The 21,288-nt window shown below is 37.0% G+C and overlaps 1 protein-coding gene across 3 annotated transcripts in view; it reads left to right on the forward strand.

The window, feature by feature from the left end:
- Window positions 1–197: 197 nt before the first annotated feature.
- The window catches only part of PHF7 (PHD finger protein 7), a 47,689-nt gene continuing 26,598 nt past the window's right edge, over window positions 198–21,288 (forward strand). The window contains exons 1-3 of one of the 3 annotated variants that reach the window (XM_074198138.1): window positions 198–431; window positions 4,816–5,023; window positions 5,387–5,439. In XM_074198138.1, coding sequence (XP_074054239.1) covers window positions 5,397–5,439 — 43 coding nt within the window. In that variant the 5' untranslated portion in view covers window positions 198–431; window positions 4,816–5,023; window positions 5,387–5,396. The other 2 variants (XM_074198137.1, XM_074198139.1) reach the window with 2 other exon arrangements.

The raw sequence follows: 21,288 nt of genomic DNA on the forward strand, positions 1-21,288 counted from the left end.
GGGCGGACTCGCGGCGTCACGACGTGCTCGCCCCCGCCGCCGCCGCCGCCGCCCACGCCATCTTTCCCCGAGGGACGGAGAGGAGCCTCTCGGCCCCGCCCTTCCCCTCCCCCTCCTCCTCCGGGCGCGTGCTCGGCAGCCCGGGCTCGCGGCCGCTGAGGGCGCGCACGAGCCCGCCCGCCGGCGCCTGGCCCCCGGGCCCCGCCCCCCGGAAGTCGGGGCGGGCCCGAGCGGGCTCGCGGCCGTTACTGGCCGTTGGCTGACCCGCCGCCCGCGCCGGGGGCCCCTCCGCCTGGTGACTGGGCCGCCCTGGGCGGGGGCCGAGGATCGGCGGGCCGGGGTCGGGCCTCTGGCGGGCCGGCGCGAGACGCGACGGGGCTCCGGACCAGCCCGTGCCCCGGGGGCAGCGGGGCCCTCCCCGGGCCTCGGAGGTAGCGAAGCCCCGCCGGGCCGAGGCGGGGGGAGGAGGGAGGCGCCGGGCGGAGCCTCGGCCGCGAGTGGGCCCCGGCGGGGCTTGGAGCCGGGGGTAAGACCCCAAGCTTCCCGCCCCGGGGCCCCCGGGCCAAGCCTGGCGGCCGCCCCTGCCGGAGGCCCGGAGCCGGCCCAGGCGGCCGCCCCTGCGGGAGGCCGGGGCCGCAGCTGCGAAGTGACTGCCCCATAGCTGACAGTTAGCTCGGAATGGTAATGAGGCATTTGCATTAAAAGCCTTCAGTTGTTTTTTCTCAAATAAACAAAAACTACGTTGGTTTTTTTTCCTGGAAGACCATTTCAAGGAAAGAACCACAGCTCAAGGGGGAAGGGTCCAAACTTTTCAGTTTAGAAATTTGCTAAAAGAAGGATTGAAAAAAACCATAGTTATTCCTACATTTTTGGATATTTCTATCACCCAGCGCTCTGTGAGTCCTCCCGAATACAGAAGAGTTTGGTTCAGCTATGCAGAAAAGTTAAATTTCAAAGCTTACTGTTAACGGTAACCAACTGATGTGCCCTTCAATCAGGCCTTGAGTTTAGCTCCCATCGATAGAAACTGGCTCCAGTTCCTAATAAGCATCTTTAATCCTCCTCTTCCAAATTTGCCAATTTGTTGTTCAGAAATGAAAAGTATAAACTCAGCCTACATATACATATATATATACATATACATATACATATACATGTATGTATTATATATAATAGTGCATATATTACTGGTGCTCTTTAGAGTTTGGCAGAGGAGATATTGTGTAAGTGTAAACATCAGAAAAGCATGAGTAAAATGACTTTGGTGTCGATTGCGACAAATGCGATTTATAAATGATGGTACTTAGAAAATCTGATAATTATACAAGTTGAAACAATTGCAGTGTTCCCAAAGAGAATATTCACCCAGTATGTAGTCAAAGAAAAGTTACAGCATAATTTCTCCGGAGCCCCGGTTGGAAAATTATACAGGAACAAGAATATTTGTCCTTCCCCTTCCCCTATTCTGTTCACCTTGTTATGTGGAAATTGCAATCTTGTACTAAACTGGACATTGAGGGCAGAGGAGTGAAGGAGCTAGATAAGTGTTTGCTTTCAGTGACCTTCCTCTTAGCTTGAATCTAGAGAAAATTTGGTTCTCCCCAAATTTCCTGAACCTACCTTGTAAGGAAGAAACCAAGAAATGGTTTTGTTAGTGACTTGTCAATGAATGACTATCCCTCACCACAGGGAATTAACTGTCCTATTGGCCATAATCTGTTCCATTCTATTCTTGTGGCTTGAAAACTCACTATAAAGCAAACATTATATAGGTGCCTACTGTTGTAATTTAACCTTTGTTCTTGAAGACCATGACATCAGGGAGGTGGTGCACATGAATTATATTTAAGTGAGGGAGGGCTATGCAAAGTCACCAGTCTCACTTTATCCTCCAAATCTTCTAAGTCTAGTGGCCAGATGGAATGGAAACAGCCCTGGATGCAGTGGGAGACCTTGATCTTTTAAAACTGGGGTCTTTAATGGCTCTGACTGAGGCAATGCCCATTTAAGACTGGGTAAGGGGGAGTCTAGGTGGCACAATGGAGTCAGGAGGACCTGAGTTCAAATCCAGCCTCAGACACTTAATAATTACCTAGCTGTGTGGCCTTGGGTACATATAGCCTTGCAAAAAAAAAAAAAAAAGAGAAGACTGGGTAAGAAAGAAAGGAGATTTGGCCTTTTTAACCTAGTTTTTTTCTTTTTTCTATCTCTATTTTGTCTCCATATATATTAGTTTGCATGTTATCTTCTCATTATACTGTGAGTTCTTTGAAGACAAAGACCATTTTTTGCAGACATTTATTTGTGTATTTAAGGCAATGGGGTTAAATGACTTGCCCAAGGTCACACAGCTAGGTAATTAAGCATCTGAGGCTGGATTTGAACTCAGGTCCTCCTGACTCCAGAGCCTGGGCTCTACCTATTGTGCCACCTAGCTGCCTCTAACCTAGTTTTTTAAAAAAATTTGGGAAGAGAAAACCCTCAGGGTTTCTGACCTAAACGAAAAACAGTACAAATTACATTTACTCTTAGCTAATCAGGACCCAAACTATGACTAAGTGAGGCTTGACCTGGGACCTGTTGACTAATTGGAGAGTCAGAGTGATTTGAGACCAAGATAATCTTGCCAGTTTTTGGTGATCAAAAATTACATTCCTTTGGGCAGAGCAAACATTTCACACTTAGTGCCTACTAAATGCTAAGGGGAATACAAAGCTCAATAAAATAGGGTTCCTTTTCAGTGTACCAAGTTAATAGGGGATATAAGATACTTAAAATGATTGCACTACAAAAGCCAGTAAAATAAGTACTTGAGTGATGTAAAAAAACCACTATCAGTAGTCAGAGATTGGAGATAAGTATTTTAATTTCCCTCAGAGGGATGTTTCATGGATGATGTAATATTTGAATTGAGCCAGCTAAGCAAAATTAAGTGTCCAATTTTATAATTTTGAGTTGAGATTTCTTTTTTTAGTATTCTATTCAAATTTTTTGCTATTTGTTTTAGTGCTTCTGTGGAGTAAACATAAATTGAGATAGTTAGATTTTAACTGCAGGATTTTATGTGGAATAGAAACCCCAGAATCACAGAGTATTAGTTGAGACTACAGCAGACTAATGTAGTCCAACTTAGACCTGAAAGGAATCCTCAGTGTAATGGACCTGAGAAGTATTCATCCCTAAATAACCTTTAAGGAGGGGGAACCTACCATGTTCTGTTCTCTAGATCCCTCACAGGTCTTCAAATTCTCTTTAATGAACATGAATCCTTAAGCCTTCTCTTCTCCAGGCTAAAATTGAGAGACATGGGATCAGGGAGTGGCAGGTGAGGGGAGCTTCACTTCACCTCTCATAATGAAGAGTTGAGTATATATACCTGACACACTAGACATTTGTTCTTCTCTAGTCCTTAGATATTTCTGCTTTCTGTGATCTTCAAAATATTACTGAAAGTGAATCACATTCATATTTGCCAGTTCTTTCATTGCTAGGGTTAGATGTTAAGTCATTAAGGACAAATTAGATGCCCTCTTACTGTCTTCATATTTATAAATATCATCTTGCTAGGCTTTTTCAGTGACATGCTTGTCTTTTCCAACCCAAAGGTCATTATACAGAGGAAGAAAGAGAAGTGAAATAAAAATTGAACATTTCATCCTTCACTGTGTTGTCAGTTATCCCAAATACCTCAAAGGTCCTAACCTGTCTTTGCTCTTTTCCCCACAATATAAATTTAAAAATCCTTTTTGTTGTCTTTAGCTTCTAGCACATTTTGAATTTTAGCACTCCTATGTTTTTAAAGGACTATGTCATTCTCATAGTCTTCCTGTTGCCTGACTTTACTTCCATCTTCCATATATAAGTGAAATCCTTGTGCATTTGCATCAGGTCTCCTTAGAATAAATCCTATTTTCCTTTTCATTAAAATTGCACCCTTATATCTTAAGAACTTCCTCTCTTTTATCACATAATGTTAAAAGTCGAAATTAGGTAAACTGAGATAATTAATTCTGAGCATAATCTATTAATAAGGTATCAATTTATTAATAAATAGATTCCCAGGTTCCTCAGCAAAACTTAAGGCCTCAAGGTGGTGAATGACTACCATTTTTACAGTTTTTAGGGGAAAGCAGACCAAAGAACAGGACTTTGTAGGCAGGGAACAAGTTGTGATTGATTAAAAGAACCTGATGTCTTATCTAACAAAATTAATATGATAGATTGTAGAGCTGAGACTTGGGGAACAATATAATTGGTTGGAAAATTGAAAGTAAAGGGGTAGCAACAACCTGCTCCTTCCCTCCTGTGATAAAGAAATGTTCATTGTTTGAGTCTACCTACAAAGTTAGCAATAGTAGACCACATTTGGATAACAAACCTGTTATCCTTGAAGGATAGGCATAAGAACAGAACAGTGATTGAGAACTGGATTCCTAAACTTAATTCATTATAGGACAGCTGAATTTCTGAATTAAGTTCAGAATCAAAGAATCATGATTTAGGCAGTTATAGGACAAATTCAGTTAATTCTAAGTAGCATCAATTTTAAAAAGAATCAATCTAATTTTTAAAATAGATTCACATAAAGAAATTGGTACAGTAATCACTAAGTCTTTGTAAAGGAGGTGATATGAAGCAGGACAAGGATTGAATCTGGAGTCAATAAGCCTTGGTTCAAGTTTAAATTCTTGTGTGGAATGGAAATTATATATTTTCTATCTAATGGTATTACTGTGCAACTCATGTGACATGATAAATATAAACTATTTTGTAACTATAAGGCATTGTTTAATATAACTGTTTTTATTGTTACAGGACTATGAACAAGGATGGGAACTCATGTGTTGAAAGGTCCTGGATTTCATTCCCCAGACCCTGGGGAATAACTGAGAACAGTTACTCTGAGGCTTGTTAATATTTGTAGCTGGAAGAGTCTATCTAAAATTGCAGAGATTCCAGATTGGAAAGGGGAGCAGTGATTAATAAGGATTTTGAACAAAAAGGGGAAGACAGAAGGATTGAGGTAGAGTTGGGTTACTTCAGAGGATTATTGATTGTTGAGAGGGCTGTGGATTATTCATTTTGAAAGGATGGAAGTGGGAGGAAGGATAATTCAAGGGTTAGATAACAAAGAGAAAGTATCATTTTCCAGGGGGTTTATTAGTCTGTTTTGTGAAAGTTGGCTAACCCTGAACTGAAGGAATGGGGCATAAAGGAAAAAGTAGGAGGATAATGGGGAATCAAACAGTGTGGGCAGTATGCATTTTCTAAAAATGTGAAAAGAAATGATGACATTCTTCAAAGTTTCTGGTCTTCTTCTGAGGTGGGATAGTGAGATAGAGAAGAGGACCTCAAAAATCATTTTGTGCTTTCTTCTTTTGCACAGAAATTCAGTCATGTCTTGGTGGACCACACAGATGCAACAGTCTTCAGGACCTGGTAAGGTGGACAGAGAGACTTGTCCTTTCTAAATGACCTTTCCTTGGAGTAATTAGAGAATTGATTCTGGAAGCAGCAGGAAATAGAGGGAAAAGTGTTGGATTTGGAGTCTGGAAGTCCTGGGTTCAAATACTGCCTCTGGCACTTGGTAGCCAGAGCTTACCACGGGACCAGGCACATACAGGTGCTTAATAAAATGTTGTTGATTGTTCATGGACAAAGCATTTGAACTTCTCTAAGCTTCATTTATCTTATCTTTAAAAGAGTATTCATACCTACCTCACAGGAATGTTGTGAAGTTTGCATGTGATAAATCTCTATTTAGAGCACTTTACAAATATTAGCTATTATCATTTAAGCAAGCTCAGAGCAATTTCCATACATCATTTCCTTCACCTTTATACAGACAGGATAAATTTGGGCAAATTAGAAGAAAGTTGTTCCAGTTCTACTGGAGTTCAAACTAGAATACATCTCAAATTCTCTTCCAGCTCTCACTACTAGACCCTCCTTTCTTCCCAAAATAACTTGTTCCTCTTAGCTACTCAAAAGCTAAGGATCTATACTAAACTTTTATCTCAAAAATTTAATATTTATAACTGACAACACAGCACTTCAAGGTTTATAAAGCACTACATTGGCTCTTCCCAGCAATCTTTCAAGTAGATACTTAAGAGACATTATTATTTTCACTTCCAGATGAGGAAGGTGAGGCATAAAAATGTTTAATGATTACCTATTGTCACATAGCTAATCAAAGGTGGGATTCAAACCCAGAACTCTCTTGATTTCAAATCCAATGTAAAACAGATGAATTTAAAAGAAACGACAGTAACAAAGAAAAATATTTGTTTTTGTTGCAACAAGTAAAATCAGTTGCAGGTAAAAACTGCACTCCAACTACCCTTTTTTTGTGAAAGAAGTCCTTTTGGGTGATAAGAAAATTAAGTTTATCCTTCTTTAGCCAGAGCCTTAGCAAGAATTTTAGTGCCCAGGGCACTACAAAAGAGGGTCCTCAAATTGACTTTGTAATTTGTAATGTAAAAACAGTATAAAAAGCAACTAAAACAAAATATACATTTACCAGTTACACATTTTAATTTGTGCTTATATATGCACAGTGTTTAAATTGAATGCATAAAATGAACAAAGACAAGTTGGACAAAATCAAAAAAATCACAAGTATTGGTACAAGTCAAATTACAATTTGGAACTATTAAACTATACTAACAAATTAGTTTAAGGAAAAAGTGCTAAAAGTAGCAAAAGAGAACATTCTGTAATTTCCTTCCCCATTTCATTATCTTTGAATTATATTTGACCAGCATGGCTCCATTGTTCATGTATCATTTATATTGGATTTAAAAAAAAGTCACAAAGAATACATAAAATTTTAATAATGAAAGAAAAAACATACTTCATTTTTTCCCCCAATTTAATTCTTCAAGCCTTACTTGTAGCAAAACTATTACTTGGTTTAAATTGACAGTATAATTTGTTTTTTTAATTGAGTGTGGCCATATTAGATTAATTTTCATGAGCAAAAGAAGATCTTAAGTATGTTTTTATTAATTTCAGTTTACTGAAAGATCTCTCACATGATGCTACAGTTGCAGGTAAGGTTAAAAGTATCCTCATTGTTGTTTCTAGGATTTCTACATAATTCAGTGAGTTCATATCCATGTATCATTTCAGTAGGTCTAATGTTGCTGACTTCAAAATTGGAGGGTTACTAAATATCTAATGTTTAAAGCTTTCCATTTTTAATGAAATATCTTGTAGAATTTAAATTATTCAAAATTTTTTTTTGCTATTTGCATTACCTTAGCTCAAAAATCTGTTGGATTCATTGAGAAAAATTTGCTTCCAAAAAGAAATTTACAATCAGTGGAAGTTTCATTTTCTTTGTTAGACATTTAATCAAGTTGGAACAAAATTGTGTCTAGCATCTTTTTTTAAATTTTAGCCTTATACAACTATTTGGCTGCATACTTTATCCTGTGACTTAGAGAAATGGTCTTGTTTTTGACTGTTCATGACACAGAACTCTGAACAGATGTTGTCTATACTTTTAACCATTATTTAGGTGTAATTTAATGGATTTTCTTATATATCTCTTTTTTTGATCCATGCATCATTTCACTCCTTTGAAACACAGAAACATTTTTATTTTGCAGCGCACTGGTTATTTTTGTCAATATGACCATGTAAATAATTTCAAAAAGTATACTTATTTTGCATACTATACATAATAATTATTTCTAGGTTCTGTATTGAAACATTTAATATTACACAATCCAGGACTCTTAGACTTCTTTAGTTTATTTCTACAAAGAATTTAAGATATTAGCATTGTAAATCGAATACTCTGCCCTTTCAGTGTTTTTTAAAGACAAAAATCAACATAATCTGCTTACTAAATGGACCATTCAAAAAAGCATAAGTCTTTTTAAAATAATCTGTCAAAGAATATCTTCACTGGATTTATGAAAACTCAATGAGTAAATTACAAATGTGTTTGAAATTAAAATAACTGCCTAAACTATATTAAATGCCACACATAGTTACTGCTTTGTCATAGCCCTATTCTTTGGCTCTTTTTAAATGAGTACTTTTGAGATTTAGCGTACTTGTTACTTTGTTGTATCTCTCTCTCCTGATTTTGTTTCAATGAAATAAAATTTTCCATAGAATAAGTCCAACATCAAGATGGATATATCCAAAAATAATATGACTCATTTATTTGTTTGTGGTGTAAAATGTAGTTAAGCTGAATCTTAGAGAAAATTGGTTTTCTTCATACCATAAATAATTTTTCCCAATAAATGGAGAAATGCTTTGTATTTTGGATGGCAAGAACTTTATGATTCTTTTTTGATAGTCTAGCATGTGATTTTTTAAAATATCATTATCATAGTGACTTGTTAAGTCAAATAAATATTGGAGTTTTCAATTTTGGGACTACTAATTATTTCTTTTTTTTGGCAAGGCAATGGGGTTAAGTGACTTGCCCAAGGGCACACAGTGTCTTGAGTCTGGATTTGAACTCAGGTCCTCATGAGGTGCTCCATTCACTGTGCCACCTAGCTGCCCCTGATTGTTTCTTTAGACCATCTAAGAGGAAGATTATTTTTGTACAAGAGAGTAACATTTAAAATAAATTCAAAATAAGTTGTCATTTTTGTTTCTTAAACAGAAGCTTTTTCAAAAGCAGTATCACTTAAGCTGCCATTTTTTCTTTTCCAAACTTTTTTCATCTCTGAATTTTCTCTTGATGATCTGCTTTATTTCACAGAGTTGTCCCTACTGTATTTCTAGATATTGGAACCTTTTAATCTGTTGCATGTGTTCAATCAAAATAAAAGAGAATTTTATGTAAAAAATATACAAACAAATCCAAAAAAATTCTTCTGAATTCTTGGGACCAGACTAAGCAGTAATAAAGATCTTCACTACTTCACAAGAATCAGAAAATTTACACTTCCCTTTGTCCCCTTGACTGGATCTTCCTCAGGGTTCCTTCCCCTAATTGTGAGTACTCCTCTCTGCCTTCTCATCATCTTCCATGGCTTCAGTTAGAAACTTTATCCAAGTGCCTTCCAACAACTGTGGATATATCCTCTCCACAGAATGTAAGCTCCTTGAGAAGGAGGACTTTTTTCCCTTTTTTATATTTCCATTGTCTAGCACATAGATGTGCATAGAAGATATTTGATAAATTACTTGTTGGTTTAGGTTGCATCTTGGGATGTGGAATTCATCAAGTCAGAAATCTAGTCCAGGATTTATTTGCATAATTCTTATGTAATTTCAAATAATAATGCAAGGGAAGGAAATAAGCATTTATTAAGGACTAGTTATGTGCTAGATCCTATGCTAAATGCTTTATAAATATTATCTCATTTGGTCCTCAACCCTGGGAGAGGTAGGTGCTGTTATTATCCCTGAGGCAGGTAAAAGTTTAGTGACTTTAGACGTCTAGAGTCATCCAACCAATAAATATATGAGGTTGGATATGAGATTCACCTAGTTGTCTCATGAAGGGGATTATAAGTAACAAGAAATTAACTACTGTTGTGCTTCACTGAACTAATACCTTTGAATTTAAGACCTTCTTTTCCATATGCCTGATGCTAATTCTAATACTACAAAAGGCTTCCTCTATTCCTCTTTTACTTTCACTGAGTAGGATTTGTTCACTCAGCATCAGTACTGAGTATCAGATTAGGTGATATTTTTCAGTTTCCACAAGCTTGAAGTTCGGCATTTTTATTTTATGATTGAAAAATTTGGGGGCAGCTAGGTCGCACAGTGAATAGAGCACCGGCCTGGGAGTCAGGAACACCTGGGTTCAAATCCGACCTCAGACATTTAATAATTACCGGGCCGTGTGGCCTTGGGCAAGCCATTTAACCCCATTGCCTTGAAAAATCAAAAAAAAAAAAGAAAGAAAAAGATTGGAAGCACTCTCCTTTTAAGATTTTCTATACAAAATTAACCAACTGTTTCTTTTAACGGTCATTGTTGGTTGTGGGTATACATGGACAATCTCCCCAGCACTACTTTCCATTTACTCCTCAAGTCTTCTTAGAGGATTCTGTTTCTCTTGGCTCAAACCTCATCCACTGGAAACTCTTTACACTACTGAAAATCACTTTTAATTAGATTATAAAGCAAAACAAATAATATGAAAAATGCAGCAATTGTTTTCCAAGGTCAGTATTCTCCACCCCCACCCAGTTTCTCATATCTTCCTACTCCCTACCTTACTTCCATGCTGATGGGAGTGGAAGGTCAGCAATTATGTTGTTTCTCATAATCTTCACTCCTACCTCCATCCCCTTCTCTCTCTCTCTCTCTCTCTCTCTCTCTCTCTCTCTCTCTCTCTCTCTCTCTCTCTCTCTCTCCAGTAGAGGAGAGTAGTTCATTGAAGTGGTTTGAGGACCTGGTTGCTGCTTTGGGCAGCTCCATATATTTTAAGTGGAGCTATACAAAATTGAAGGAGAAAGCAAGGTAGGTCAGTGGATAGAGCATTGGTTTTAGAAAGACCTGAGACCTGCTCTTTGACCAAATTACTTAACCTCTGTTTACCTTATTAACCCACTGGAGAAGGAAATGCCAAACCATTCCATTGTTTGCCAGGACAACCTTATGGACAGAATTAGTATACTAGTGTCCACAGGATCATGAAAGTTGGGCATGATTGAACAACAATAACATAGATAAATGAGTATATAGTGATCACAAGTAGTTATCCAAATACTAGTCCCCATACAGGTAAGTATTCTAGTACATCTCATTCACATTAGAATTGCCTTTCACTAGCATCTAAAGTACATGTGACTACATTTATGTCATACATCAAGAAGTTCTGAAATATGGTATTACATGACATGGTTAAAGTAATGAAAGATATACTAAAACATAATACAAATATGTATAATCAAAGTTCATACAGCAAAAGGGTATATAATACGGCAACCAGTAGATGGTTTCAAGCAAAGTATATACTGTATTTCACTTTGACATAGGACCGATGTCTCTTAATGTCGCTAGAAAGCAGGGCTAGAGATACCAAAGCTGGTTAATTGATCAGATGGCAGAGGCTTGAGCAGCTTCAGTTTTTACTCACTAGAGTACCCATACACCCTCAGATGGGACAAAAAAAAAGTCTGTCCTGTGAGAGTTGCTTTTTCCTCTCATCTGTCCTTATTATATCCATCTAAACTAGCCCTATCCTCTTAAAATTTCCAGCCCACTCTACTTTCCCTTCAGTTTCTATACTTTGCTTTTTTTTTTTTTTGCAGCTAGGTAATTGTTAAGCTAGGTCAGATTTGAACTCAGGTCCTCCTGACTCCAGGGCCTGTGCTCTAATCACTGTGACACCCAGCCACCCGATATACTTTACTTTTTTTCTATTTTTAGGGCCAAGAGTCATATTCTGATTTTTTTTTTAGGTTTTTGCAAGGCAAATGGGCTTAAGTGGCTTGCCCACGGCCACACAGCTAGGTTAATTATTAAGTGTCTGAGGCCAGATTTGAACTCAGGTACTCCTGACTCCAGGGCCGGTGCTCTATCCACTGTGCCACCTAGCTGCCCCTACATTCTGGTTTGCAACGCAAGTTCAACTACCTTTGGATCAAGTTATTCTTCATCTGTATTTCAGTTCCTGCTGACATATTGTCCTTTCAGTAGGCAGCCAGATGAAACAATTAACTGAAGGCAAAAACATTTACTAAAATGCTAGAGTAGCAACAGAAAATCTTCCCTATAAACTTGAGGTCCACTCACTGAGTACCACCAGGGTACTCATAGAGCTATAGAGGCTATAAGGCATGAGGCACTTGTGACCAGCATATGTGGAAAGGGGCATTATGTGAGAAGCATGTATGATCAAGGCATGTGTGAGGAGGAACAATTAATTCCTCCAGTTCTTTAATGCTGCTGATATCACCTGGCTTCCAGTGGCCTTAGTCTTAAGCTTCCTTGAGAAGGTGCTCCGCTAAACACTACCTGATAGCATTCCACTGGATCCTTCTAGGCACTGCTTGACTCTTGTCTCTGTGACTTCCAGCTTCTAGATCTGTTAGACTGACACCAGTTGGAGTGGCTAGGTGGCACAGTGGATAGAGCACCCGCCCTGGAGTCAGGAGTACCTGAGTTCAAATCTGGCCTCAGACGCAAGCCACTTAACCCCATTGCCTTGCAAAAAGAAAACCAAAACCTAAAAAGATGTCTTAATAAAGTGCCACCAGTCCTTTTACTAAAAGTAGATCCTTTATCTGGCTTTGCCTTCCAAATGGGATGCTTTACAAGAACAGTTTTCCTCCTCCAAGAAGCTGTGCACTTCGTGACATTTCTTTGTAGTAGATTTTGTAACTAGAACTCTAAAATTTGAAAATTGAGTGCCCACAAAATGACTATCAAAATGTTATGATACCAGAAGTCTTCTTTCTCTGATAAAAGGCTAGATTCCAGGATTGTGATTTTTTTAGGGAATTCAAATTCTCCTCTATAAAGAAGATTGAGATTCAGGAATGAATTTTCTTGAATTCCTCTTTAATATAGTATTTGTCCATTTCTCCTATGACTGTGTCCTTCTGCTACACAATCAATCACTACTGGGGGAGGGATGTTTGTCAGTGAGAAATCCTTTGAGACAGTTGGAGAGCATGTACTTGAAGAGAGCATGTGGGTATAAATTGATGTGATGGTACTTTAGCACATGAGGGTTATACAGGAACAGATGGAGGGAATATACTAGGACAGGGGGTGGGTATAATTATGCAGTGATATTTTCGGCTCTTGGGAATTGTATTTCCATCAGGACAGTTGAAAGGAGTATACTTTTGACAGAGGGTGTGGGTATAAAACAGTTATAAAACAAGACATGGAAAAAATTATACTGGGAGAAGAAAGCAGAGGCATTAGAGGATAAAAACCACCACATGAAGAGGCACAAAGTACAGGCTACAGTAGATGGAAAGAAGGAAAGCGTGTGAACGCTGAGTAATACTCTCTATTGAGAGACTTGGTTTAAAAGAGGGAATAACATACATTCCTAATTGGGTTTAGAAATTTATCCTTCATACAGGGAAGTAGGAGGAGAAAGGGGGGAAAGAGAAAAAGCAGATTGAGGGAAGCAGGAGTTAGGATCAAAACATCAGTGAGGAGGGATAAGGGGAAAAAGAAAAGTGTAAACATAAATGGGGAAGATAGAATGGAAGGAAATAGAGTATTATAAAGATAACATGTGAATGGGATGAACTGTCCCATAAAATGGAAGCAAATAGCAGAGTGGATTAAAAACCAGGATCCTACAATATGTTATTTATGAGAAACACATTTGAAGGGTAAAGGTTAAGTAAAAGCAGATTGGCAATCCTGATCAGATAAAGCAAAAGCAAAAATAGATCTCATTAAAAGGGAAAAGAAGGAATCTTCCTTAAAGGTACCATACAGTGAAATATCAATATTAAACATCTATGTACCAAGTGGTATAGCATCCAAATTCTTAGAGAAGCTAAATTACAGCTAAAATACAGACAGTAAAACTATATTAGCGAGGGCCCTCAAGCTCCATCTCTCTCAGAATTAGATAAATCGGGGCAGCTAGGTGGCGCAGTGGATAAAGCACCAGCCTTGGAGTCAGGAGTACCTGGGTTCAAATCTGGTCTCAGACGCTTAATAATTACCTAGCTGTGTGGCCTTGGGCAAGTCACTTAACCCCATCTGCCTTGCAAAAACCTAAAAAAAAATTAGATAAATCTAATCACAGAATAAACAATACAAAAGTTAAGAAGGGTGAATAGAATTTTAGAAATGATATGCTAGACCTTTGGAGAAAATTGAGGATAGAAGGGAATACCTTCTTTGCAGCAAATGGCACATACAAAAAAATTGACCATATATTAGGGCATAATTTTCTGTGGAAATTTTCCCACAAGTTTTCTGTGGAAAAATGCATCCTTTTCAGATCATGATATAATAAAAATTACATGTAATAAAGGTCCCTGGAAGGATAAACTAAAAATTAATTGGAAAATAAACTAATTTTAAAGAATTGAGTGGATCAAAAAACAAATCATAGAAATAAACAATTTCATCCAAGACAATGATAATGATGAGACATGATATCAAAACTTGAAAACTTGTGGAATGCAACCAACGCATTTATTATGGGAAATTTCATATCTCTAGATGTTTACATGAATAAAATAGAGAAAAAGGAGATCAATGAATTAGACATGCAACTTAAAAAACTGAAAAATTAAAAATCCCCAATTAAATACAAATTGGAAGTTCTGAAAATCAAAGGAGAAATTAATAACATTGAAAATAAGAAAACTGTTGGACTAAATAAAATTGAGCTAGTTTTACTTTTAAAAAACAATAAAATGACTATATCTTTGATTAATCTGATTTTTTAAAATAAAAAAATATCAGTATCAAAAATGAAACTTGCCACCAAGGAAGAGAAAACCAAGGTGATAATTCAGAGCTTTTTTTGTCCAACTGTCAACAATCTGAGAATATGGATGAATATTTACAAAAATATTAAATGTCCAGATTAACAGAAGATGAAATAAAATAACTTAAATAACCCCATTTCAGATGAAGAAATTGAACAAGCCATCAATGAACTCTCTCCTAAGAAAAAATTTCCAGAACCAGATGGACTTATAAGTGAATTCTATCAAGCATATAAAGGACAATTCCAATTCTATATAAACTTTTTGAAAAAGTAGATGGAGTTCTGCCAAATGCCTTTTATAACAACATAGTGCTGATACCTAATCTAGGAAGAGCCAAAACAAAGCTAGATACCAGTCTCCCTAATGAATATTGATGGAAAAAATTGTAAACAAAATTTTACAAAGATAATACAACAAGTTATCACTAGGATAGTATAAAAAGATCAGGTAGGATTTATATGAAGAGATGGTTCAATATTAGGATAATTGACCATTATCAATAACAACAAATCATGATTAATTCAATAGATGCTGAAAAAGCCTTTGACAAAATAATAGCACCCTTTTAATAACACTAGAGAGTATAGGAGTAAATGGAGTTTTTCTTAAAATAACAAACTGTACTTAGTTAAAACCAGCAAGCAAGCATATATTATTGGAATAAATCAGTAAGCTCGGGGATGAAAGTAGGATGCCCATTATCACCATTATTATTCAATATTGTATTAGAAATGTTCACTTTAACAATAAGAAAAAAGAAATTAGAATAGGAAATGAAGAAACAAAACCCTCACTTTTTGCAGATATGTTGGTATACACTAGAAAATCAATTGAGAAGTTATTTGAAACCATTAACAACTTTAGCAAAGTAGCCAGGTATAAAATAAACCGATATAAATCATCAGCATCTTTATATATGGCCAACAAAACCTCAACAGCAAGAAACAGAATAACTGAAGACAATATAAAATACTTGGGAATCTTATCTCCCAACACAAATCCAGAAATTATATGAACACAATTACAAAATACTTTTCACAAAGATCTAAACAACTGGAAAAATGTCAAGGACTGATGGGTAGATCGAGTTAATTGAATAAAAAATAATTCTACCTAAATTACTCAGTGCCATATCAAACTACCAACCTGATTTTTCAAAGCTAGGAAAAAAAAATTCATCTAGAGGTACAAAAAAAAATAGAATATCAAGGGGATTAAAGAAAAAATGCAAAGGAAGGTGACCTAGCCATACCAAATCTAAAACTATGTATTATGCAGCACAGTTATTAAAACTGGCTAAGAAATAAAGAAGTGAGTGGCACAGTGGATAGAGCATCAGCCCTGGAGTCAGGAGTACCTGAGTTCAAATGTGGCCCCAGACACTTAATAATTACCTAGCTGTGTTGCCTTGGGCAAGTCATTTAACCTCATTGCCTTGCAAAAACTAAAAAAAAAAAACAAGTGGATCAGTGGAATAGAGTAAGTACAAAAGAAACAGTAGTAAATAACTATATTAATCTACTGTTTGATAAACCCAAAGACTCTAGCTTATGGGAGAAGAACTCACTATTTGACAAAAACTGCCAGGAAAACTGGAAAACAGCATGGCAAAAACTAGTCACAGACCCACATCATGCACCTACATCATATACCCTATATCAAAATAACGTGAAAATGAATACAGATTTAGACACAAAGGGTGATAATCATAAGCCAATTAAGAGAACAATGAATAGTCCATCAGATGAATCAGGAAGAAATCTATGACCCAAGAAGAGATAGAGAACATTATAAACTGCAAAATGAATAATTTTGACTTCATTAAATCAAATTTTTGCAGAAACAACTAGAGCAACCAAGATTAGAAGGAATGAAGAAAGCTGGAAAACAATTAGTAAACTGATTCAACTATTCTGGAGAGCAATAAAACTGCATACCTTTTGATTCAGCAATACCATTACTGGATCTATGTCCCAAAGAGATCATAAAAAAGGGGAAAGACTCATGTGTACAAAAAATACTCTCTTTGTAGTGGCAAAGAATTGGAAATTGAGGGGATGCCTATCATTTGGGGAATAGTTGACCAAACATGTTTATGAATGTATTCCGAAAGGAATCATGAGCAACTTGACTTGAGAAAAACCTGGAAACTCTTGTGTGAACTGATGCTGAGTGAAGTGAGTGGAACCAGGAGAAAATTGTGCACATTAACAGCAACTCTGAGATGATCTACTACAATGGGCACAGCTTTTCTCAGCAATTCAGTGATCAAGGACAATCCAGAGACCTGTTAGAAAAAAAAATGCCATTTACATCTAGAGGAAAAACCTATGAAGTCTAAATGCAGAGTAAAGTAAACTATGTTCATGTTTAAAATTTTGGTTTTTTTCCTTTCTTGTGGTTTTCCCCTCTTCTAATTACTTTTTTCCCAAAAGGACTTATATGTTCAACATATTACATGAACAATTTATACCAGATTATTTGTTGCCATGGGGAGGAGGAAAGGAAAGAAAGGTAGTAGAAAATGTGGAATTCAAAAGTTTCCAAAATGATGAATGTAGAAAACTACCTTTACTTATAATTGGAAAAAATAAATATTAAATAAAATTTTAAAAGTTAATAACAGTCATTTGGAAAATGAATGTAGCAGTGTGATACATGTATATAATGAAATATCGCCGAACTTTTTTTTTTTAAGGTTTTTGCAAGGCAAATGGGGTTAAGTGGCTCGCCCAAAGCCACACAGCTAGGTAATTATAAGTGTCTGAGGCCGGATTTGAACTCAGGTACTCCTGACTCCAGGACCAGTGCTCTATCTATTGCACCACCTAGCCACCCCATCACCGAACTCTTAAGATGAATATTAAAAATCTAGAAAAGAGAAGATATGTTAACTGATGTAGTTCAAAGTTAGCAAAACCTCAAAAAAATATATACCATGACTACAACAGAAATGGAAAGAACAGTGGAACCAGATAGTTTGTAATAATTATGACCAGGCTTGGACCCACATAGGAGTTGAGAAAGTGCTGAGGTAAAGGACCATGTGTGTGGAATATTGCATATAACTGTCTGAAGGGTTTGATAAGTTGGTTTTGTAAAGTGCTTTTTTTCTTCCAAGATTTCTGTTAACAAGGGTAGGCTCACTGGGCAGGGATGCCCGAGGAGGGTTACATTCAGAGGTAAATATAATGTAAAAACTAAATAAATAATAATCATTTTAAAAAATCAATAGGTAATCATGACTCTGACTCAGGTAGCACTTAGAATAAAGTTTATGTACTCATTTTTTAGTAACATAAATGTAAGGATGAGGTTTCTATCCCCAATTAACATAAACCAAGAAGGCCCAGATTTCTCAGTTAATCAGTCAAAAGTATAAACTAGGTGAAGTAAGTCCTTATTCATTTTGGTAGGAGTGAAATTCTTGGGTCAGTGAATGAAAGATAATACCACAGAGGAAGTAATTTATGATGTGGCAGAAATTGGTCACATTTCTGAACTTATTCTAATAGAGAAAACCAGTGCAGAGCAACATAGTCCAGCATCAAAGCTTCAGTCTGGAAGACTTGAAGAATCAGACCCCTATTAGAGGGTATTGGGGGGGCAAGTGGGTGGGGTAGTGTTACACTACCCCTTCCCTAATGACATAGAGAGACTATACTAGTACAAAATAATAAATCCAACCCATAGCAAAGAGAACCACATCAAGCACAAACAGAATCAAATTCAGAAAGCTATCCAAGCAAAGCTTGGGACCCTTTGAACCAGAAAAGAATGTTGCTATAAACTCAAAGGGCCTCCAGTAACCAGGAATTGTATTTTGTCATTTGATCACACATATTCTTTACACATGTATTTTGATAATCCTTTTACTTTAAACTGTCTTCCCCTGGGAGAGTGAAGTATACCAAAGACTTTTTGAGTGGATTATTTGGAACTAGTTGTGCTTTCTAAATTAATAAATACCTTTTTTTCTAAGGGTATTTACTAAGCATGCAGGTGTATAACAGAGCCAAGGTAGAAGGTGGAATTAATTTTGGGATACCCAGCCTGCAAGCTTGACAGTAATTTGAGGAAATAGCCCCAGAGGGTCTGTTGCATTCAGGTACTAGAAGTGCTGTCTGCTGACTTCACTGAACGCTGTGCTGATATGTGGCTGAGACGCATCCTGTCGCATCACCTGCTGCTACTTGCCCAGCCTATAGAACCTTGGGGGCATACTGATGGTGGAAGATCTGAGAGGAAGAGCCATACTGACGATTAGTCCATTGAGAGGCAGGTTAAGATTTATTGGGTTGCTGCATTGCCAACCAATGTCACATGGATATTGTGCCTTGCTGATATGGGAGGAAGCCAAACTAATTTAAGGCCAAGAAACTCCCACAGCAGCCAGACCATCGCCAGGAGTCTTGTTTCTTATAAATCAGGCCGTGGGTTGGAACAATTCTGGTAAAGGTAAATGAAAAGAATGCCTTGCACAGCATTCCTCTCACTGTAATGAGCATAATTGCACAATTCATGCCACCAATCACTTGGGTGGTTGGTGTGATCTTCAATACCAAAAACCTAGTAGTAGTGTGCTGATGCCTCTGGGTCAGGACTGTCTCATGCATGTACTTCTGCTGGTTATGCAAATCCAAGTAAGACCCTTTTCTTATACACTAAAATCTTTCCCATTGAAAGGGGAAATATGGTAGTGCACCTCTCACTAGAGGGAAACTTGATGGTATCTTGATGATTGTATTTCACTTTCTTTTAATAAACTATGTGATTACAGTGTAGATTGTCTGCATATTGTAAAGTTAAAAGATTGAATTCTCAAAGAGAGGACAGGGAGTCAGAAAAAGGATTTGGAACTCAAAATTTAAAAAACCATAAGTTAGATTTTTGTTTTTCATGTATTTGAAATGCTGCAGTAGGGTGTATTATATGCCATTTATCCATCAGATGGCACCACACTCAACTAACCCAGTGCTTTTATCAGAACAGATTGTGTGCTGTAGGATTCCTGCTGCCCAGCAGATGGCCTCTCAAGCCTCCTTTCCAAACTTGTACGGATATGATACAGATGACTGTCCCTGGTTCCACTGTTTTGAGTTTTTTTTTTTAACCTTTTTTCTTCTTTCAGGTGGGAGCTCTGGATTTTGGCCATGACATTCTTGGTAGTCCCTTTCAGGAAGTGATTGATGGAGTCTAAATTTTCCCTAATAAATTTAAATTGTCCTTTGGTCCTGTTGGAAGTGTCTAGTTTTCACTAATGATTTTTTTGAAAAATAGTTTTATAAACTATATATCTTAATCCTGTTTTTTAGAGATTCCAATGATTCTTAAATAATCTCTGACCTGTTTTCCAGGATATGTATGTGTGTGTATACCAGTTATATTTACTTTTTTTAAATTTTTGATATTCTCTCATGGAGGTATTGATTTCTATTTATACTATGCTCATTTTGGAGGATTCCATTTCATGGATAAAATTAACCACTTCTCTTCTAAGCAAAGTATTCTTCCAATTCTCATTCTAGAAATCTAAAAGCTTCAGACCATATTGTTACTTTTTGTCATTCTGATTGTGGTGTGTGCTTCTCCATTGTCTTATGTTAAATCATTTAGAGGCTTTGAGATGATAACATAAGTTATTTATAAGTTTTGATAATAACCACCTTTTCCTAGATAAATTTTTAACTCTCAATGATTCTTCAGATATGGTCAACTGAGGATAACTACTTTCTTCTCAGGTTTGTACTGTGCTAAGACACTATGTGACTCAAGTACTTGATAGAGATACTGAAGAATGGTGCTTGTCAGTTGACAGATTCAAACCAACTAGGTAACCTCTGAGTGATGAACTGTCATCTTATCTAGACCTGTTCTGAGGTCTCATGGTCTCTAGACCTGTCTCATGACATTTTCCAGACATTTTCATACCATGCTGCTTGTGACTCTAACCTGTCCTTTCCAAACTATAGCTACCTAGATTGTCTTCTCTAATTAAAATATAAAATAGATTTACAGTTGATATGGCTGCCTGAACCAATACAGATAGCCCAGCATCCCTATATCTCCTCCATGGTTTCAACTAGTGTTTTTCATGATTAGGGTATAGGAGAAGAAGACTACAAATATGGAGGAGTGGATGGAATCCATATTAGATAAACCTCATTCTTATCTGAAATGGATAAAGAAGGATTGAACATATTTGTATACATAGTTTGATGTAGAAACATATCACAGCAAAGAAACAAGTTTGGAGGGGTGGGATTAAGAGGATAATACTGGGGAATAATTACAAACAAAACAAACTTTCCAAGAAGGAAAAACTAGAATCTAAGAAGGTACCTTAGATTGTCCCATGAAACAAATGGGGAATAGCTGAACAGATTGTGATCTATGAATGTAATGGGATATTACATGTCAAAAGATGCTTTTAGAGAATTTTGAATAGTATGAACTGATGCAAAGTGAAGCTGTCAGAACCGAGAGAATAATTTATACACTGGACAACTTTGAAAGGTTTAAGAACTCCAATCAAACCATTGAATAACCATATCCTAGAGGACTTAAGATGAAGCATGTTAACCATCTCCTGATAGAGATAAAATGTTTATAAGATGAGGAGACATATTTTTGGATATGACCACTGTATGGATTCATTTTGCATGATTATGTTTATTTGTTACAATGATTTTTTTCCCTTTCTCCCTATTAAGAAAGGTAAATAGCAGTTGTGATACTACCCCCTCCCCCCCAAAAAAAGAACCATTGAAACATTTTAAAGTGCACAGAAGAGAAAAGAAAGAAGTTCAGAAGATCTAACAGGATGGTTTTGAAAGTAAATGTAGAATTTATTGTATACTTAAAAAGCAATGTG

Source organism: Macrotis lagotis, chromosome 8, assembly GCF_037893015.1.
Source record: "Macrotis lagotis isolate mMagLag1 chromosome 8, bilby.v1.9.chrom.fasta, whole genome shotgun sequence".
Classification (NCBI taxonomy): domain Eukaryota; kingdom Metazoa; phylum Chordata; class Mammalia; order Peramelemorphia; family Peramelidae; genus Macrotis; species Macrotis lagotis.